Source organism: Acinonyx jubatus, chromosome D3 (genome assembly GCF_027475565.1).
Source record: "Acinonyx jubatus isolate Ajub_Pintada_27869175 chromosome D3, VMU_Ajub_asm_v1.0, whole genome shotgun sequence".
Taxonomy (NCBI): domain Eukaryota; kingdom Metazoa; phylum Chordata; class Mammalia; order Carnivora; family Felidae; genus Acinonyx; species Acinonyx jubatus.
The window spans coordinates 89,514,655-89,534,544 of NC_069392.1; the positions used below are offsets into that span (position 1 = coordinate 89,514,655).

The window sequence follows — 19,890 nt, forward strand, 5'->3', positions numbered from 1 at the left end:
TACAAAAGATTAGAAAAAAATACTCTGGCCGTCTTGACACATTTTTAGATGAATTATCTTGTGAATCGTGCTAAACCTCCCCTGCTTATAGAAATAAAGAGCACTGACGCTTTGGTGTGTGTTCTTCCAAAAAAACCAGAAAACCACAGATCAAGACAGTCAAAGGATTTAAGCCACCTCCTGAAATATGGGAACAAGGTCTTACAAATCTCTCAAGAACTCCAAGATCTTTTTATTGATTTCAAATTCCAATAGAATGAATATGTTTTATCTAAATATTTTTATCACATAACTGACACACTGAATTATTTTTTTTCAGAAATAGAGTTAAATACATCAATCTAGTTACAAATTCTAATATAAAGAGTACAAAATATAATGTTATAAATTGTATTTAAAAAAAGAAATACAAATTCTGCGGTCTCTTGCATTTTACTGCCTCAAAGCCTAATTAGCGAAGTTGATGAAGAATGAACAGCCTCCCTCAGTCCCGTCACGCAGGCCCACGGGGGGCTCTGGAGGGCACTTAAACCACCTCTCCACGTCCTGGCCTGTGATTTTTTTTTTTTCTCTCAGTGAACAAAACGTTCTGCAATTAGAACTCGCCAAAGTTAAAAGCAGTAAAACAGCATACGCTCCTTCGTCTGCAAAGTGGGAAGGTAAAGTTGGGCAAATACAGTCCCTCCTTTCTGTACATGACGGAAGCCTCTCAGGGCTTGGCGGGCGATGGCTTGTTTTGCGTTGAAGCAGGACTACTGGTGAGGAGAACGTGGCCATGAGAATCCAGGGGGTGTAGTATCCTCGGGCACAGATGGACAAGCGCTGTCACTTTCCACAGAAAGTGCAGTATTTACCCTGTGAGCTACTCCCTCTCTCTCTCTCTCTCTCTCTCTCTCAGTGGGAAGAACAAACAGTTCCCTGAGCCAGCTCCCTGGGAAACACCAGAGAGACACCTGTTACTTCCACATTCCACACTACAGCCATCCTAACCGAGTGCTAAGTCACTATATCTGTGTGTGTGTGTGTGTGTGTGTGTGTCCCCTTACATAGATGTTTCTAGAACGTTACATAACCCGTGACAGAGTGGCCAAGTCTGAAGATGGCTCTTGACACACTGGTCAAAATTGACATCGCTTGACCTGACCCAGCGGCCACGTTTAATTATCAGCCAGAGTGACTTCCTAGAGTACCTTCTTTGCAGGAAACCAGTGTCTTTCTTGGTTTAAAAACTAAATGAGTCAATATCGGAGGGACCTCTCAAAGCACTTAATACTTTTCAAAACTGAAAAGGCAAAATCTACTTGCCTTGAACATTTGTACTGTGTTTAGACCAAGGTGCAACATATCCGTCTGAGATGCCAAGAGACCTTCGAAAACCGGGCAGGGAAATGGCACAAGAGGGGACCGTCTTCCAGAGAAGAGGCTTGCCCGCCGACTTTTCAGAGAATTTACATGTTCATTCTTCAAATTAAGGAATATGAGTGAATAACCTGAAAGATGCCTATAAGCTCATTATTATTTATGTGTTATTTGAGTTCAGCAACGGGTAAGAGACGTGAGCGGGGAGCAGGAGAGGGCAAGGAGGAGAGCCAGACGGACAGAGCCGCGCCGGGAGCAGCGAGAGCGCAGGCGGGGGTGGGGAGATACACCGAGAAGCTGCAGTGTAGACAACCAAACCCTTTATTGTCTAAGTTACATTAGACGCCAACACTGTAAAAATCCTGTTGAGAAACAAGGAAACAGCAGATCGGTAGAGGTAGTAGAAGTCTGTAACAGTCAGAAGGTGACCTACAGGAGAGATCATGCGGAAATTATCATTCGAAAAACAGCGAATCAAAACATATTGGCTAAATAAATAAGAAAACACAAATCATATTAAATACTATGGCCAAACTGACATAAACGCATTAACAAACCAACACAATACTGATGACCAGTGGAAGAAAGAAACCACAGTCAGGCCCGAGAACGGTGCGCCTGCCTTGGAGGGCGGCTTCCTCGGAGGGTCCTAGACGTCTGTGTAGTCACGTGAAACCTACGTCTGCACTCTACGCACGCACAGTTCTGTCAGCTGACTTGGCTGCGCGTTCTTCAACGGGGCCCCAGGCACGCGCCCCTCTCTCCACCGGGCGCCCCCGGGAAGCCGGCTCCCGGGAGGGTCCCTCCAGCTCCGAATGCCAGCTGGGCCCCGGCGTGCCGCTTCTGGGACAGTAAGAATGGACACGACACTTCCTCCCGTGTCACTTTGGGAACAGAGTTGCTTTTAATAACTAGGACACAGAGAGACAGACAGGAGTGAGTCACTAGCCCCTGTGCATTCCTGAACCGTCACTGCTCACGTTCAGCCAAGAAAACGAAATGCAGAATTGATCGCTTTGGGGACCCAGGCTATCAAAGTGATCAAACATAAGTCAACAAAAAGGCATTTTGCCTTCCAAGGTGAACAGAGGAATGTGTCGCTGCAACTTTGCTCAAAACGACTTTACAGAACGGTCTATTCCAGCTGCGTAACGGTATCTGCATGGACATCCCAATTACACCAACACAACAGATCATTCTGGTGCAAGAATCATCAGGAAAAAATAAGTAAGAAAGTTACATATACACACACACACGTGCACCTGTATACACATACACGTGTATACACGCGTGTGTGTGCACACACGTGTGTATGTGAGCTAGCCAGTTACGTTCCATGATCTGCAAGTGTCACAAGGTAACCTGAACCGTCAAGTAATTTAAACTCAATAACAAGTAGAATCCAGAACCAAACATTAACTAATAACAACATCAACAATAATAATAATATAATAATTCAACAAATCATCAGAACAGGAAAACCACACGTCAGGGTTTGTGTATGTGCGCGCGCACGCGTTTCAACAAATCTTTGTATCAGAAGCCCGTTTCCTACAAAAAACTGCACGAATCCATTACTGTATTAAGTAAACTGTCGCTCTCACCAGTATTAAAGGTTAGGATAATTTCTGTACATGTAAAATTATTGCTTTTTTGAAAAATATATTTAGCATGCTTGTTTTTAATCCATTTCCTGCCTTTACAAAATTTCACAATTAAAAAAAACCTAGTAAAGCTTTTGCAAAAAATTTCACAGAACATTTTCATTCAAGGCAGCAGTAACTTTTGATAATGCATAAAATCATATGTGCAAAAATCTGAAACTCTCAGAAATATTACCATCACACACAGTGTCACGGTAACAGGAAAAGAAAATATTTATATCTGTGGAATACAATTTTAACTGCATACACTGCACGGTTTAAGATCCTTTGTTACGGGCCTTAACCCCCACCACAAAAACTTGCATTTGCGGGACTGAGGAAGAGGTATATAAAGCCGCCCCCACCCACGGGCCTGGGGACCTCCACGTTCTGGGAATGAAGGAACTCATCCTGAGGAGGGCCCCGGGCCCAAGAAGAAAAGACACCGACTTGCTGGGCTGGTGTAGGGACAGACGGGAAGGGGAGGGAGGGGGAAAAGAAGGTTCCAGAGCACCAGGGCCCCCAAAGCTGCTCAGGGATTCTCCTGCCATCACTAAAACGGGTGTAGATCGGGGGGGGGGGGGGGGGGGGGGGGGGTTCAGTGGCTGGAGAATTCGTGAAGACAGGCAGTTCCTTCGTGAGCAGTTTACAGAGTGTAGCCCTGTTACAAAAAGGTCCTGAGAATAAACAAAGAAGCCTGCTTTTCTTAGTGTTTAACTAGCTCTTTGCCGAAGCAGAACGTACATCCTCCCACAGATGTGTTTCCTCCGCGGGCTGGCCGAGCACAAGGGATGGGAGGGACGGAAAGAGCCAACGGGGTAACGCGCACGGGCCCCCCAAGGCCGCCGGACAGTCAGGCCCTCGTCACGGGCCCCGCCGTCCCCGGCGCCACCTCCTTCCTGTCCTCCGCGGACTACTTTAAACACCCGCCGCGACAAGGCCAGGCTGCGGCGCCACGGCTTCGCCGGCCTCCGCTCGGCCACCGCGCGTCCGCGCGTCACCCGCCAGTCCCCCCCGCCCCGCGAGCACCGGCCGCCTCGACGCGGCGCTCGGCCTCTTCGGTCTCTGCCACGCGCACACGAGTCCCCCTCCAGTGTCTCTGACGCGGACGCCCGTGCCCCAGCGTGCCCGCCGCCACCACCGTCTGGTCTAGGAAAATACGGGCCTGGGGCGGACAGCACACGTGTGCGCAGAGAGCAGGCACGCGTCACTGCAGGGAGGCCCGTCCTCGTCTATCCTTCAAGGTCGCTCAAGGACAGGCGCCTCCCGTCGGCCTCCAGGGCCGCGCGGCCGCTGCGGGCTGTGCGGCGTCCGGTCGGGAGTCCGGTGGCTGTCCTCGGCGGGGCGGTCGGGGTCACTGTCGGTCATCCACCAGGGGACTGCTCACGGCGGTCACGGGGCACCGGGGTCCACTGGAAACGCGTCCTTAGGTTCCCTTTCCGAGAGGCACTGTCTGGACGGTATCTGGGTTAGAACGGTCTCTCCCCTGGAGGAGAAAAAGCAGACAACAGAAAAGCTCATTTCTGCCTCTTGGGGTCCAAGTGCACTCTTCCTGTTAGTTTTCTCACCAACACCCAAGAACGCAAACGATGACCTGCACGCGGCAACCCCGTCCGGCCGCCGGAGACCCCCCGACGACCCCGCACCCCCACCCCACGTCGACGGTAACTCACTTTACTCGAGTGGGATCTAACTGTGCCCTCCCGCCTGCAGAGGCCGCTTTGGACCATCGTTTCCAGCGGCTCAGAGAGGATCATTAGGCTTCTCTGTTTCGCATGTAAGGAAGGCCAATAACAGCGTCTGAACCAGCTCTGAAGGAAAGGTTCAAGGTGGCCAGATGGAATTGGGCAAGGGTTCCAAAAAAAGCAGAATTTCGCAGTACGGAGCGGGGGAATGACAGTTCCACAACGAGGCTGAATCGGGCCACACAAACACAAAGAGAACAGCACAGCTCTCACGGAGGTCTGTCAGAACCGAATTTCCATAAATAATTACCACGTTGGAAAAACAGAAGGGGCATTCTCAAGTCAAGTGAACTGCAGGCTAAAAATGGGAATGAACGTGAGCCCGTAGCTTTTAGAGAAGGCTCGCAAATGACACGCGAGGCGTCGCTATTTGAACAATGGCGTTTAGGATCTGAGGACAAAAACAACAGGAAGATTAATCTTACTTAACAGCATTAACCTTCAGCTAAAGTCGTGATGAAGTGAAACCTGCCGCTGGAAGTTAACATGCACGCACCAACTGGAGCGAGATTCTAACCGGTTTCCAGCGACGCCTACAGGAGCCCTAGAAACAAGTTGGGGGGGAGGGGCTGGCGGACACAGCAAATTAAGTGCTTCTCTTCCTCGAATATCGGCAGAAAACTCCCATTTAAAACCAGCCCTACATTTCGTGACATCTTCCAGTCGAGTCTGAAGGCCGTCAGAAAGACATGTGACGAAAACGTGGGGGTGGGCGGTTGGGGTGGGCACAGGGGTACGGACAGAAGCTGATCTGAAATGCAGGAAACCGTAACTGAACTCCCTCCAGTAGATGGTGAATTTCCTGCAGTAAACTGAGAAAGAGGTTTCACATTTTTGCCCAGCGACATCACCCCACGGATAGAGTCATCAACAGGGTTCTTTCAGAACTGATTCTAGATGCATTCAAGGAAGGAAAACGGCCTTTGGGTTTGCCCAGAGCAAAACGGGAGCGAGCGGTTGTTAGCCATTAGGGGGTTGGCCTTGGAAGTCTCTGCGGAGTAACTGTATGTAGCAAACAAACTTGCTGGCGATTCCAAGCCATCTGGACCTTGTACACACAACAGAGGCCACACCCCCGAGGGGCCACCTGGACTTCTCCTTGGGGCCAGAAAACACACACTTGCCCTGGGCAGATACAAAATACCACTAGAGAGTTAGCAGGAAGATGGGCCTCCCTACATCAAGGGCTGAAGGTTTCAATTCCAGAGCTCAGAAAGTTTTAAAAGTGTGTATTTTAAAAAGACTGCAAAATCTGGATAACCCTAATAACTAGGTTGTGAAATTTAGTCCATAAGTCTAGACACACAGATGCCTACTGTTGCTTTGTAATTGAAGGGATATGTTCCAATAGCATCTCATTTTTTTAGGGAGTCATTTTTACTTGTTGATTCTTTGGGACTAACATTTTACTATGTCATACAGCTGTCCTTCAGGCTTTTTAGGAAATGAATGAAATTCATCCGAGAAATCGGGCTAAGGGGAAACGTAGCTACAGAAGCAAGGAGTCCCAGAAACACTTAAATTCAGCGCACACACAGTATTTTTCGAGCACACACAGGTTGTTTTCTCCCTCCTACAAGACAGAGTACTCAGAAAAGGAGAAGCAGGTTTATAGAAAATTTGGCGCTTTTTTTTTTTTTTTTTTTTTTTTTGGCCACCGTGTAAATTGTGGGCTTTTCAGTAACGCTGAAGTATCCTTCTTTAGGGCATTTTGATGTTCTAGGGGTGGAGACTGACTTCTGGAACTTGATAAGCCATACGGTTTTCCCTTTTGTCTTTATAAGCTAAGGGAACGCACATGCCCTCGTGTGTGGGGGTTAATGGCATAAACACAAAAAAAGCCTGTCCCCAACCCCCCACACACATGAATCTCTCACCCTTCAGACAGATGGGGACAAGACTTGCATCAGACACGCGGTATAGCGCCCAATGCATGACAACATCACACACAGCACCTCACTGACCAGGACCTCCACCCAACGAACCCCCGCAGGCAGGAGCTCACGCTACGGTGCGTAATTTTAGACAAATCACTCACTATAGTCACAACTTTTCACAGTAGGCTCCACTTACAGAAAAATGGTAACGTGTTTTAAGATGTCTGCTTGGGTGTTGTGAATAACAAAATCGCTTAGACAGATGCGCTGAATTCTGAAATTCGATCCGTGGTGCTGAGAATCTCAAAGTCGGACGACAAGAGATTCCACACGGACTCAAACACGCCCGCGACGTGATTTCTCCATCGTCTGCGTCGTAACATCCGTGGCCAAAAATGAGATAAATTAGGTTGCCATTTATTTTCTCATTTCCTGGTATTTTGATTAATGGAATTATTTCTCCAGCTTAACTCTTTTAAAATAACATTTAGAATAATAAGAAATAAACTATTAATCATAGTCTTTAAACTCTGGCAAGAAACCTAAACAAACTGAAACACCAGATTTCGTATTTCAGCAAAAGTCAGTCTGGTCCTTTAAATCCAAAAGCCAGGTGAGTGCAGGGAGAGAGGGTTAATTTTTCTTGGTTCTAAATATTATTTTCATTTCTGATGTTTAACAACATAATGGAAAAAAAATTTCTTCCCAACACACACAAAAAGCCTCCTAGGTTCTTTTTTTTTTTGTCCCCCTACCATCCATGGGACAACGATACCCATATTTCAGCCTATTATTTTCAAAGCATGCTCTTCCTACTGATGAATATCGGTGATTACTAGAAATTAAACATTTACTGAGTCACGGAAAGCTCTGACAAAGATCCTGAAGGTGACAATAGGCACACAGCTCTCCTCTCGTGTACAATTCTGCTTGGAATACTAGCTCCCTGACGCCTGCAGTTTAAATCACATGACAAGCAGAAGGGACACGGGGGCCTTTATTCCTGAGGGAGGGGGAGAACTACCCCACCGCCCCGGCCATGTTCCGGTCATGAAGATCCCTGCACCTCCAGAACCCAGGCTCCTGCGACAGCAGATGCCAAAGGAAGATCCTGCAGAACAGATCCCGTGACCACGAGCTTCCTCCTGGAAACTCTTCCGTTTAACCCACATCTTTAGCCTCTAAGGATCCGGGAATCCTTGCCACTTGGCCTACGGGAGCAATGAAGGCCCGTTAACCAGCGTGCGTGCGGGAAACAGACTGCTGTCAAACACACAGCAAAAGAAAACGATTTCCCTTCCCTTCTCCCCAGAGTCTCTGTTCACTCTGACCTAACTGCACCAGACCCATTTTGGCATATGGACCTCTTGCCTGTTAAGCGGTTCACTCGGATGCACAGTACGCTAGGACTTGTCACAATCTTCTAACACAGAAAACCCAGACGTTAACAGGCAAAGCAAGGGCGGCCGGCGTATGGTGGCAGATGTAAAACGAGGTCCTCCCAGCCCAGAGCCACAAACCAGGCCCCTACGTCTGCGTGGCAAGGCTTTTCTCAAACGACACATCCTCCGTCTAAGGAACGACCAGTCTGCGAAACAAAGCGAGACGGAACAAGAGCCCTTCCAAGGTTCCGACAGAGCTGGGAGACACCAAGGGAAGAAAACGGCCATCGAGGTTGGTTCCCTCGCACGGTCTGCGAGCAGGCTCATCGGCGACGGGTGTGAATGCGCGCATCCCCCAGGTCCACGTGCGTGAGCAGCGCACGCCCACCCGTCCCCGAGGCTCCTCCGGCCACCTGGGACGGGGTCGTTTCTGGAGTAACGGACAGTAACAAGTGACTCTCTACCCCGGCGTGGTCACTCCCACCCAAGCACAGTACGTGCTGCTGTCCTGACCTTACCGGGACCTGCGTGGAGTCAGGCGGAGAGACCCGCTCTGCGTAACCCGGTATCTCCACCGTCTACGGCGTCTAGTTCCCCAAAAGTGAGTTGGCTGATCTGCGCCGAACGTCCATGCTGGAAGCTGTTAAAGACACATCTCCTCCTCCCCAGTCAGACCCACATACTCGGCTCTCCTGCTGGACATCCCTGGCGGGAACCCCAGGAGGCACCCCAACCTTGGCTCAGACGTGACCTGGAACCAGGTGCGTCGGGCTTCTCGCTGCCAAGCTGCGGGCTCGGGCAGGCCTGCTCCTGAGAGCCGGTGGCTGCGGCCAAAACCAGGGTCGCCTGGGTCCCTTCCCTTTGCGCACGTCCCACCGCGGTGCCCGAGAACACCCTTCTGCTCTCTCCCAGCCGCACCCGACCTCAGGGCCCCGTGTCTCTCACCGATCAGCCCCCGCACCCCCACAGCAGTGCTCAGCCGCCTGTCCAGAACGTCACAACACAAGACACAGCACCAACAATGCCATCTTTGCTCGGGGCTCCCCAGGGCCCAGAGGACGCCCTCCGTCCTCCAGTCCTGCTGGACTTCCCAGGCCCCTCTCACGGAACATGTTCCTGACCCTCCAGGGGGCTCCTGCGGGCAGCCCCTGCCCCTGCACGGCCTTCCAGATGCCCCAGTCTGGGTTCCAGGACCCCCACCGACTGGCCCCCTTGCCTTGCTTTCTTGTCTAAACCACCACCTGCACCTTAAGAAACAGAGGAGCACCTTGTCTGCCCAGTATTCGGGTCGTCTCTGTGTCACAGAGCCTGGCACGTGGTAGGTGCTCAGGAAACACGGTCAACCAAGAGTAAATGGCTATTTGAAAACAGAACTCGCATCCATGATGAGCATCTATAAAAGTCCATTAACTGTGTCACATCATAGAACTCCTGCAGGAATACAGGACAGTGCAGGATTTAAAAACACAAACAAACAAAAACAAAACCCATAATCCACAGTTTCTGAAGTGTCCAGGAGAAGAATGGGACTCATATATCAGTTCACGTTAGCAAAGCACACCCAACGTGAAAAAGAACACGACTGGGTAAGTTGAAGGACTCCCGTTCCAGACAGCCTCGGGACCTGTAGCATACCCTAAATCTAGCGCAGCAATTGTGGTTTTTTTTTTTAAAGTACGGAAGCTACAGGATAAGAAAAATACGAAGGCTAAAACCTCTGGGACCGACGTAGTTTTCAACTATCTTGGCAGACACATCTCCTTGGGAATTCTTAAATTCCAAAGTTTGCTAAGGAAGTAGAATTTCCTTAGAGAACCAGAACATTCAGTGATTAGTCAACAAAAGCTCCTTTAAATCTAACAGAGGACAAAACCGACGAGCAGGGGCCATGACCGCAAACTAGCTGCCACAGAGGGAGAGGCAGACCACTGTGGTGTCAGCGTCACCGGCCTGGGCGAGCGCCGTCCCCAGGCCGGAGGGAAGGACGGCTGATCCACCGAGGGCCTTGCTCAGGTCCTAAGACCCCAGCCCTGCACCTCCGTGGACCCGAAGTCAACAGGCCGGTTAGTAATAAGTGTAAGACAGCAGAACCTGAGTTTACAAAGACAAAGAAACAACAGAAATAAATCTTTTCTCGCTCACAATCAAGGATGAGGAAGGAACAATTGCTAGGAGTTCTCAGCGCAACTCCAAGTGGCACAGAAGTAACTTCAAGTACAGTCTTAGGGATTCGCTTTGTTGATCTATTTCTCCCCGTGACAGAAGCATTTTTAAGAGGCTTGAGTGGAATCAACACGCAGCAAACAAACTCAGGTGTATTCATTCCTGAAGAATCTCGCTGAGTTATTCATACACCTGCCTGGCGCTTCCCACCCCTTGCCAGACACTCTCGTCAAAAAGCCGCGTCTTCGGTACATTTAACGGGTCACCTATGTGCACAGGAACACTTTGGACTGACTCCAGGTGCAATCTCGATATGTAATTCTCCACTTATGGTGCGACTTTGTTGTTATTCATCCCACAAACACATCGCGGTGGCTCTTGTCACAAGGAGGTTTATTTGTTAAAACGGAGAGTGCTACCTAATTCGGACTGAGGTCACATGTGTACAGACACCTTTTAATTCCGGATTCAGAGAGATGTTACCTAGTTCATAAACTGTCAGAGCATCATGACATAAGTTCCGTACATGCTAGAACTGTAGGTTTTATCGAGACAGAAATCACTTACCAAAAACCTGTAACACGTGACAAGGCATTTTGTCAAAGACATCAAGAAAAGGCTCCGAGCAACAGCTAGGAATTCTCAAATTGCCAGAAAACACAAAAACAAACCTCTGATGAGGTAGCGTCCATTCTAAGGTCAGCTCTGTCCTTATAGCAGCGACCCTGTAAAGCTGTTCCGTTGCTAACCTTCCCCTCCAGAGAAACAGACCAGAAAGGCTCTTGAGATGCCCTTGGCACCTCAGTCCCCGTCACCGATCTCAACAGCCATACGTCCCGCAGACGGGACCGGAGCCACGAGCTTGATCCGTCCCCGACAGGGTGTGGATGCCTGCTCTGGTCGCAAATCATCCACGGGGAGGGTGTGAGGACGTGGGACCTTCTAAGACAGCCCGTGGTGTCTCCCAGCAGAGCACCGCTCACGGGGGATCCGAAGGAGCACCGCCCCGGGGAGAGGACGCGGCCGAGGAGCACCACCCCCAGCAGAGCACCGCTCACGGGGGATCCGAAGGAGCACCGCCCCGGGGAGAGGACGCGGCCGAGGAGCACCACCCCCAGCAGAGCACCGTCCCAGAGAGAGGACGCGGCTGAGGAGCACCACCCCCAGCAGAGCACCGCCCCAGGGAGAGGACGCAGCCGAGGAGCACCACCCCCAGCAGAGCACCGCATCAGGGAGAGGACGCGGCTGAGGAGCACCACCCCCAGCAGAGCACCGCTCACGGGGGATCCGAAGGAGCACCGCCCCGGGGAGAGGACGCGGCTGAGGAGCACCACCCCCAGCAGAGCACCGCTCACAGGCGATCCGAAGGAGCACCGCCTCAGGGAGAGGACGCGGCCGAGGAGCACCACCCCCAGCAGAGCACTGCTCACGGGGGATCCGAAGGAGCACCGCCCCAGGGAGAGGACGCGGCTGAGGAGCACCACCCCCAGCAGAGCACGGCTCACAGGCGATCCGAAGGAGCACCGCCTCAGGGAGAGGACGCGGCCGAGGAGCACCACCCCCAGCAGAGCACTGCTCACGGGGGATCCGAAGGAGCACCGCCCCAGGGAGAGGACGCGGCTGAGGAGCACCACCCCCAGCAGAGCACCGCCTCAGGGAGAGGACGCGGCCGAGGAGCACGACCCCCAGCAGAGCACCGCTCACGGGGGATCCGAAGGAGCACCGCCCAGGGAGAGGACGTGGCTGAGGAGCACCACCCCCAGCAGAGCACCGCTCACGGGGGATCCGAAGGAGCACCACCCCAGGGAGAGGACGCGGCTGAGGAGCACCACCCCCAGCAGAGCACCGCTCACGGGGGATCCGAAGGAGCACCGCCCCAGGGAGAGGACGCGGCTGAGGAGCACCACCCCCAGCAGAGCACCGCATCAGGGAGAGGACGTGGCTGAGGAGCACCACCCCCAGCAGAGCACCGCCCCAGGGAGAGGACGCGGCTGAGGAGCACCACCCCCAGCAGAGCACCGCATCAGGGAGAGGACGTGGCTGAGGAGCACCACCCCCAGCAGAGCACCGCTCACGGGCGATCCGAAGGAGCACCGCACCAGGGAGAGGACGCGGCCGAGGAGCACCACCCCCAGTAGAGCACCGCCCCAGGGAGAGGACGCGGCTGAGGAGCACCACCCCCAGCAGAGCACCGCTCACAGGGGATCTGAAGGAGCACCGCCCCAGGGAGAGGACGCAGCCGAGGAGCACCACCCCCAGCAGAGCACCGCCCCAGGGAGAGGACGCAGCCGAGGAGCACCACCCCCAGCAGAGCACCGCATCAGGGAGAGGACGTGGCTGAGGAGCACCACCCCCAGCAGAGCACCGCTCACGGGGGATCCGAAGGAGCACCGCACCAGGGAGAGGACGCGGCCGAGGAGCACCACCCCCAGTAGAGCACCGCCTCAGGGAGAGGACGCGGCTGAGGAGCACCACCCCCAGCAGAGCACTGCTCATGGAGAGTATAAAAGTACTGCTGTGGAAAAAGGACAGGGCAAAATGTGTCCTCCAACAAATTTATGCAAACACATCTGAGGAGAAAAGCATGTGTTTCTCGTGTGCCCAGTCGCCACCTGTCTCCCCCAGTTCCCTCACCCCCAACAAGACCAAGAGGAGCCACGGACCTGCTGCTGTGTCCACATAATTCACGGCCACGACGACCGTCAGCGTCTGTCAATCGCCCACAGACTGTCCCGGAAGGGCTGTGCTCTGAATCAAAGCAACGCAACGTTATTTACACTTGACGTAAGAAAGCGCCGGATGCCCTGGCGAGGAGCACCCAGCACGCCTCTTCCCAGCACCGCAGTGAAGCCCAACATCCAGTTAATCGGAAGACCTACTTGTTTGGGGGTGTCTGCGGAGGGGGCGTGGGCTTCAGCACTTCGGGGACCGTTAGGCGCAAACACCACTGTGGGACAAGGGGGCGTTAGCGCAGGCGTGTGCCCGCTTCTTCGTGACGCCGCGTTCAACGAGGCCGTTATGATAAAGCGCTTTCACACGAGAGACACGAGTGCCTCGCCTGTGGCCAGAAAACACCAATTTTCCTTCAACACTCACTCGAAGAGACCGGGCTAGTGCTGCCAGGGCCGCTGCCCTCTGCAATCCCGACCTCGCTGGCGAAGGAAGCCACCACTGCCAGGACTAATTCCTAGGGTCTGTGCAAACGGACCCTCACCCGCATCACTCACCATTTGGCCTCTGTCACTCGGCATCACAATGGCTGGTGCATGCGTCCTTCACACTTCTGATAAAGACCCCACCCCCCCTGTGCCGGGCAGTGTCCCCACACACTGCTCCAGGCACACGCGGTCTCAGGCGAGCTGGGGACACACGGTCCCAGGGCCGCACACCGCTGACCGGGGGAGGGGCCCTGGGTCCCCACCGTGGCGACCGGTCAGCACCAAGGAGGACAAACTCCCAGCCGTGTGGCACGCTGACAGGGGCACCGTGACATCGTGTGCTGGTGGCGGCAGAATTCATTAGCATGTTTGTTTCCGAGGACCCTGCTCTCTAATGGAAACAGGGCACCTGCAAACAGGCTTGTCTCCGATGAGACACTTGGATGCCAAGGGGGCACCGCCCCGGGCGCCCGACGGCAGAGTCTGGCACATGACCAATGGGACCAGGCGTCACCTCTCGCCTCTCGTGTCGGTGTCTGCAGCCACAGTCGAGGCGGCTTGGCTCCCCAGCGCCTCCCTGGGGTCCATGGGCGGCCCAGGCCCGGTGGCAGGTGGGGTACCCGTGTGGGTCCGCGTGGGGGCCCTGAGGTGACCGGGCTGCTGGAAGCACATCCCACGCTCCGCGCACGCGAAGTCTCCCTGGCGGGCCTGCGTCCGGAGCGTCCCTGGGCGGCGGTGGCCGTGGGTGGTGTCGGGTGGGGCGGTGGCAGGGCAGGGGCGAGAGGAAAGCATCACCAGTCTGTCTAACGGTGTGACAGGGGGCGCCACAGGCCCGGCTGACGACCACCACCGTCCCCCAGGCTCTGCCACCAGCCGGCCACACGGGGGACCGGCAGGAAGCGAGAATCACGGCCCCGGACACCTGCTCCCCAGCGGGGCCTCCGAGCGACCAGATGCCCTCCCGTCATCCACGGCCGCTCGGCAGCCTGGGCAGGCTGGTGGGGTTGGCGCCTCGGGGACAGGGAGGCCACAGGCCTGGCCGCCTATTCCTGCTGCTCCACTGACACGGCCCACAGGCCCCTCACCTGTGCCCACACACGCCCTCCAGGGCCGAGACGGACGGCACACCTGGGAATCGCAGGACTTACGGCCCCAGGCCCACATTCCCTTCCGTGGGAAACGGGGTGCAAACGACCCTCACTTGTCTGTGCCTTTCCTGCCACGGGACGTCCCTCCGAAGAAAGGCTAAGAGCTCACGGAGGGGAAGTGGCTCCCAGGGACCTTCTCGGGTTCTCCCCGACTCTACCTGGTTCTCCCCTACTCTCCCCGGTTCTCCCCGACTCTCCTCACGGGGCTCAACCCGGCGGCAACACAGAAAACAGAAACAGCAACGAGAAAGTCCCTCCTGGAGCAGCACGTGATGTCAAAGGATGCCCACGCAGCCGGGCGTTTCCGAACCTGAAGTCTGATATGTGAGCGCAAAAGCCAAGTGAAAAGGATGACAGATGGTCTCAATCAAATTAGCGGAAAGCAAACTCTCGCTGCTGCCCGAATTCAGAGTGCCTCAACAGAGAAACAGGACACACGATCACTTCGATGCCGCGGATGACGTGCGAGGGGATGATCGTCAGAGACAGGCACGCGCTGGCAGGCACATCAAGTCACAGCTCTCACTCGGCAAGACATCAACACGGGTCTTCGAGCAATTTAAGAACTTGCCCGCAGAGTTCTCAATTCCCCACTTCCTCATTCAGGAACGCGACAATAAGATGACACATCCTGGCTCACATCCATCCCACGGTCACCAAGGAAAGAGCACTGACCGAGGTCGACAGGACGCCGCTGTCAATGTGGGAAGCATAGTACAGCCAGAGTGACCTCGGGTGCTGGCCATCGCCTTACTGCCACTGTGTGTCCCCAGACGCCGTCCCTGATGGCTGTGCACGTCCTGGACCCAAGAGCAGGACAGATGCCCCACACACGCAGTTCTGAGAACACACAGCCAGCGTGGAAGCATCCCCACCATCGACTTCTGCCAACGGCCAACTACACATGCCTTGTTAGAACTGCTTTCCTCCCTCTGAGTTTGGCCCAGAAAAAACTCAACGTCTAAAGCAATTCTGTCACCCACTCCTTCTCCTTCTTGACCACCCAGTCGAGCCCCGCGAGAACCTTCTCTGACAATCACTTTGGTCATGTGGAGTCTCCCATGTGTAACGGGATGGCAAGTTCGAGGCGATTCTAACGATGCCTACACAGGATAGCGAATGATAACGATGAACACGGCACCTGCGTCTTCAAGCACTAACTCATTACAGTACCTTTTTGTAGGTAAAGCTTTTAGCTGCCGATTTCCTATCTAAAGTAGCAGGAAAAAAAAAAAAAACCACACAGCACTTGTGTTCAGCCGCCCTGATTTCCTTGAATTAAGTACACACACGCACTCACGGACACACACACGCTGTTCTCCCGTGCGTTTGGCCACATCGTTTTCTTTTTACTTTTTAGGAAGAGACCCGTTCCCTTTATGGTCAATAATAATGCCCAAGCTACTCCAAAATTCTGAGCTGATCCAAAGGTTATAAACTTCCTTGGAATTAAAGACTGCCTGGTGAGCAAAGAGCCCTGACAGTCTGACCTAGAAACTGACAGTGTGTGAGAAAGTAGACCCGAGCCAAAGGGAGAGAGGAACCTTCCGGAGGCCCGCGCAGACTCTGCTCCAGAGACCCCAGCATACCCGCCCACCTGTAAGGAGGAAAGGAGACGGGAAAGATTCTAGAGACTCTACCAAGAGTCAAACACAGGAAGCACAAGACTTCCGTCACCACGTCTGCGTGTCCTTGGTGTACGTAATGGTTTTAAGCCCCAATAAGAGAGACCTGACTCAACCTCCATATTTTTCTACCTAGAATAACCTTTCTCTTGTCTTCGTGTTTTTTTCCAAAATCTGTATTATCAGATAATACAGACTGGCCACAAGTGTGAAAACACAGGCAATTTATTATTTTATTCCTACTCCGCCATCAAAAGCACTCCTACGACATGGACAGAGGCGTTCAGCCCCCACGGCCACGCTGTGGAACGATTCCGGAACACGCAGCGTGTTTCCCACCTGAAGGGCTAGTGTGAGTCCCTCCGGGAAGTGACAATGACTATCGTCACATGACATCCTTCCTCTCCTGGCGGGGCCTCCGGACTGTTCATTTTCACACACACACACACACACACACACACCATTCCATTCCGTCAAAACGCGCAGAGGGGAAAGGTCTCTGAGGATCCTCTTCCCTAACTTCCGAGAAGTTTTTACTTTTTAGGAAGAGACCCGTTCCTTAGGGGCATCTCCTGATAGCGGCGTTTTCTGTGTGCACAGATCGCATGCGCTGAAAAACCCGCGTCCCACTGGCGGCCACAAACGTTGCAGGCCGACACAGATGGGTCGCTCTTCCTTCGGGAGACCTGCCGCATCGCCACCGCAGGTGGTGCCCGGCGGTACGTTCACGGAGGGCCCTTGTGCGGAAGGTGCGCGGCAGAGGCATCGGACCACAAAATGCCACCCAAAACGTGCAGACAGACTCGGAGGGTAAGACAAGCCGGAGAGACCGTTCTGCACAAAGATGGATGAAAGATCCTAGACTCGTGACGCAAAACCCGACCACACAGCCCACGAGAGCAACGAGTGTCCAGGGACGGGTGCAGGACAGACACCCGAAGCCTTCGTCACTGGCACCTTCGGCCACGTGTCAGGAACGTAATCTGGGGGCGCGGCGCTCCTCCCCGGGCCGCCGCCGCCGCCGGAGTACAGCCTCCCTAACAGGAAACACCAATACTCTGTTCGCCCTCGGACCGCGCCGGGCCTGCTCATCTCCTTCCGCTGCGTCACTCCGAGAGCCATACGTGAACACTCAAGGAAGGGAAAGGAGCCAGCGAGGGCGCCGGAGGGGCCGCCAAGGAAGGGATCCCGGGAAGGGTGCGGAGCAGGCCCAGAGAGGTGCGTGGAAGATTCAACAGGCCTTCGTGAGGGAGAGCTCGGGCTGGCCCTGCAGTTGTGACAGGAGCCCGAGGGGGCACCCAGCGGACAGGGCCGTGCAGGGGAGGAGCCCGGGGTGGGGGCGGGGGTCCCAGAGGGCAGGGCCATGCAGGGGAGGAGCCCGAGGGGGGGTCCCAGAGGGCAGGGCCATGCAGGGGAGGAGCCCGAGGGGGCGGGGGTCCCAGAGGGCAGGGCCTTGCAGGGGAGGAACCCTGGGTGGGAGGGGGGGTCCCAGAGGGCAGGGCCATGCAGGGGAGGAGCCCGAGGGGGCGGGGGTCCCAGAGGGCAGGGCCTTGCAGGGGAGAAACCCTGGGTGGGAGGGGGGGGTCCCAGAGGGCAGGGCCTTGCAGGGGAGGAGCCCAAGGGGGGGTGGTCCCAGAGGGCAGGGCCGTGCAGGGGAGGAGCCCGAGGGGGTTGGGGGTCCCAGAGGGCAGGGCCATGCAGGGGAGGAGCCCGAGGGGGTGGGGGGGGGGGTCCCAGAGGGCAGGGCCTTGCAGGGGAGGAGCCCAAGGGGGGGGGGTCCCAGAGGGCAGGGCCATGCAGGGGAGCATGGGCCCCTACCCTGGGCATCCTGTCAAAGTGTGAGGCCACCACACAGACACCAGTCAAGGGACCCAGAGGAACCGATCTCAGTACTTCCCTAAGCTGGGAATCCATGGTTCTAAGAATGCACTTCCCGACGAACTACAGCTAGTTTAAAACACTCCCCTTAGGAAACCCAAATCGGGGTCAACTTAAACACCCGAAAGCTGCTGACTGACACCTGACTACGTCTCAGGACACACACTGCCAAGAGCAAGGAATCCAGGAAGGCATGTGGTTTATGGACAACTTAGCATTTTTCGTATTTAAAAGATAAATATTTGAGGGTACCCGGGTGGTTCAGTTGAGTATCCGACTCTTAATTTAGACTCAGGTCATGATCCTGGGATCATGAGATCAAGCCCCACGTCAGGCTCCAGTGTGGAGCCTGTTTGGGATTCTCTCTCTCTCTCTCTCTCTCTCTCTCTCTGCCCAAAAACCTTAAAACCATTTATTTTAAAAGTTTTAAGGGGCACCTGGGTGGCTCAGTTGGTTAAGCATCCAACTTTGGCTCAGGTCATGATCTCACGGTTCGTGGGTTTGAGCCCCGAGTCAGGCTCTGTGCTGACAGCTCGGAGCCTGGAGCCCATTTTGGATTCTGTGTCTCCCTCTCTCTCTGCCTTTCCTCTGCTTGCTTTCTCTCTCTCAAAATAAATAAACATTAAACATTTTAAAAACTTTTTTTTTACTTTTTAAGGAAAAGGAAGGCATTTCAGGCTACCACATACTTCAAATTTTGTCATCTGAAATTCTCAAAACCTTACCTTAAAACTCACCTCTCCTTCCACTCTTTTTGTGGGGGTGGGGACACAATAACAACACGGACCCACAGGCAACACTAAGGGTCTTTACGGAGGCAGGAATACAACTCGCTAGGCGTGACTGGCAGGTGCAGGACGTGATGCGTTACAGGTCTGGGCACGAGGGGAGGTCTCGGAACAGCGGTGCGAGCCTCTGGCTCATGGCACTGGAGGCTGCCGTCACAGGTAAGGACTGGACGCCCAAGAACACAGGTCCCCACTGGGACTCGCCCACCACCTGGTGCCTAAAACTTCTCGGCTTTGGGATCCAAGAAAACCCAAACCTTAAAGAAATGGGGCTGCCGGGGCGCCTGGGTGGCTCAGTCGGTTAAGCGGCCGACTTCGGCTCAGGTCATGATCTCGCGGTCCATGAGTTTGAGCCCCGCATCGGGCTCTGTGCTGACAGCTCAGAGCCTGGAGCCTGTTTCAGATTCTGTGTCTCCCTCTTTCTCTGACCCTCCCCTGTTCATGCTCTCTCTCTCTGTCTCAAAAATAAATAAACGTTAATAAATAAATAAATAAATAAATAAATAAATAAATAAATAAATAAAATAAAATAAAATAAAATAAAATAAGAAATGGGGTTGCCACCAGGTCTGAAGGTCAACCAATATATTATTCTTCCATTTCATAGCAAATCACCTACAATGCTGGAAAACACCGCTGAGATTGTGAGAAGCTCGCGTAACTGAGATCTAACATGTAAAAATGTGGGGCGCCTGGGTGGCTCAGTAGGTTAAGCGTCCGACTTCGGCTCAGGTCATGATCTCACGGTTCGTGGGTTCGGGCCCCGCGTCGGGCTCTGTGCTGAGAGCTCAGAGCCCGGAGCCTGCTTCGGATTCTGTGTTTCCCTCTCTCTCTGCCCCTCCCCCACTCACTGGTGCTCGCGCTCTCTCTCTCTCTCTCAAAAATAAACATTACACAAAAATTAAACGCTAAGCCACACAGTATCCGCGTTCTGTTCTACCACCTGGTACCAGAGGGCAAGAGCTCAGCTACGCCCGGAGCTCAGGGCACCTGTGCCTGCAGGGAGGAGAATCGTGCACAGACACAGGGTAAGCACCTGGGCACGCAGTGTGTCTGTCTCAACGATCTCTGGGCACCCAGGCTGCTAGCTTCACTCTAGGAAGCTCACCAGAAGCACTGGCTCT

At 54.0% G+C, this 19,890-nt stretch overlaps 1 protein-coding gene across 6 annotated transcripts in view; it reads right to left on the bottom strand.

The window, feature by feature from the left end:
- Nucleotides 1-212: 212 nt before the first annotated feature.
- ZNF516 (zinc finger protein 516) overlaps nucleotides 213-19,890 on the bottom strand; it is a 123,946-nt gene continuing 104,268 nt past the window's right edge. For 4 of the 6 annotated variants that reach the window (XM_053206044.1, XM_053206045.1, XM_053206046.1 and 1 more), the window contains exon 4: nucleotides 12,628-13,116. In XM_053206044.1, coding sequence (XP_053062019.1) covers nucleotides 12,923-13,116 — 194 coding nt within the window. In that variant the 3' untranslated portion in view covers nucleotides 12,628-12,922. Of the gene's footprint in view, nucleotides 4,489-12,627; nucleotides 13,117-13,947; nucleotides 14,053-19,890 lie in introns of those variants that run through there. The other 2 variants (XM_053206047.1, XM_027069193.2) reach the window with 2 other exon arrangements.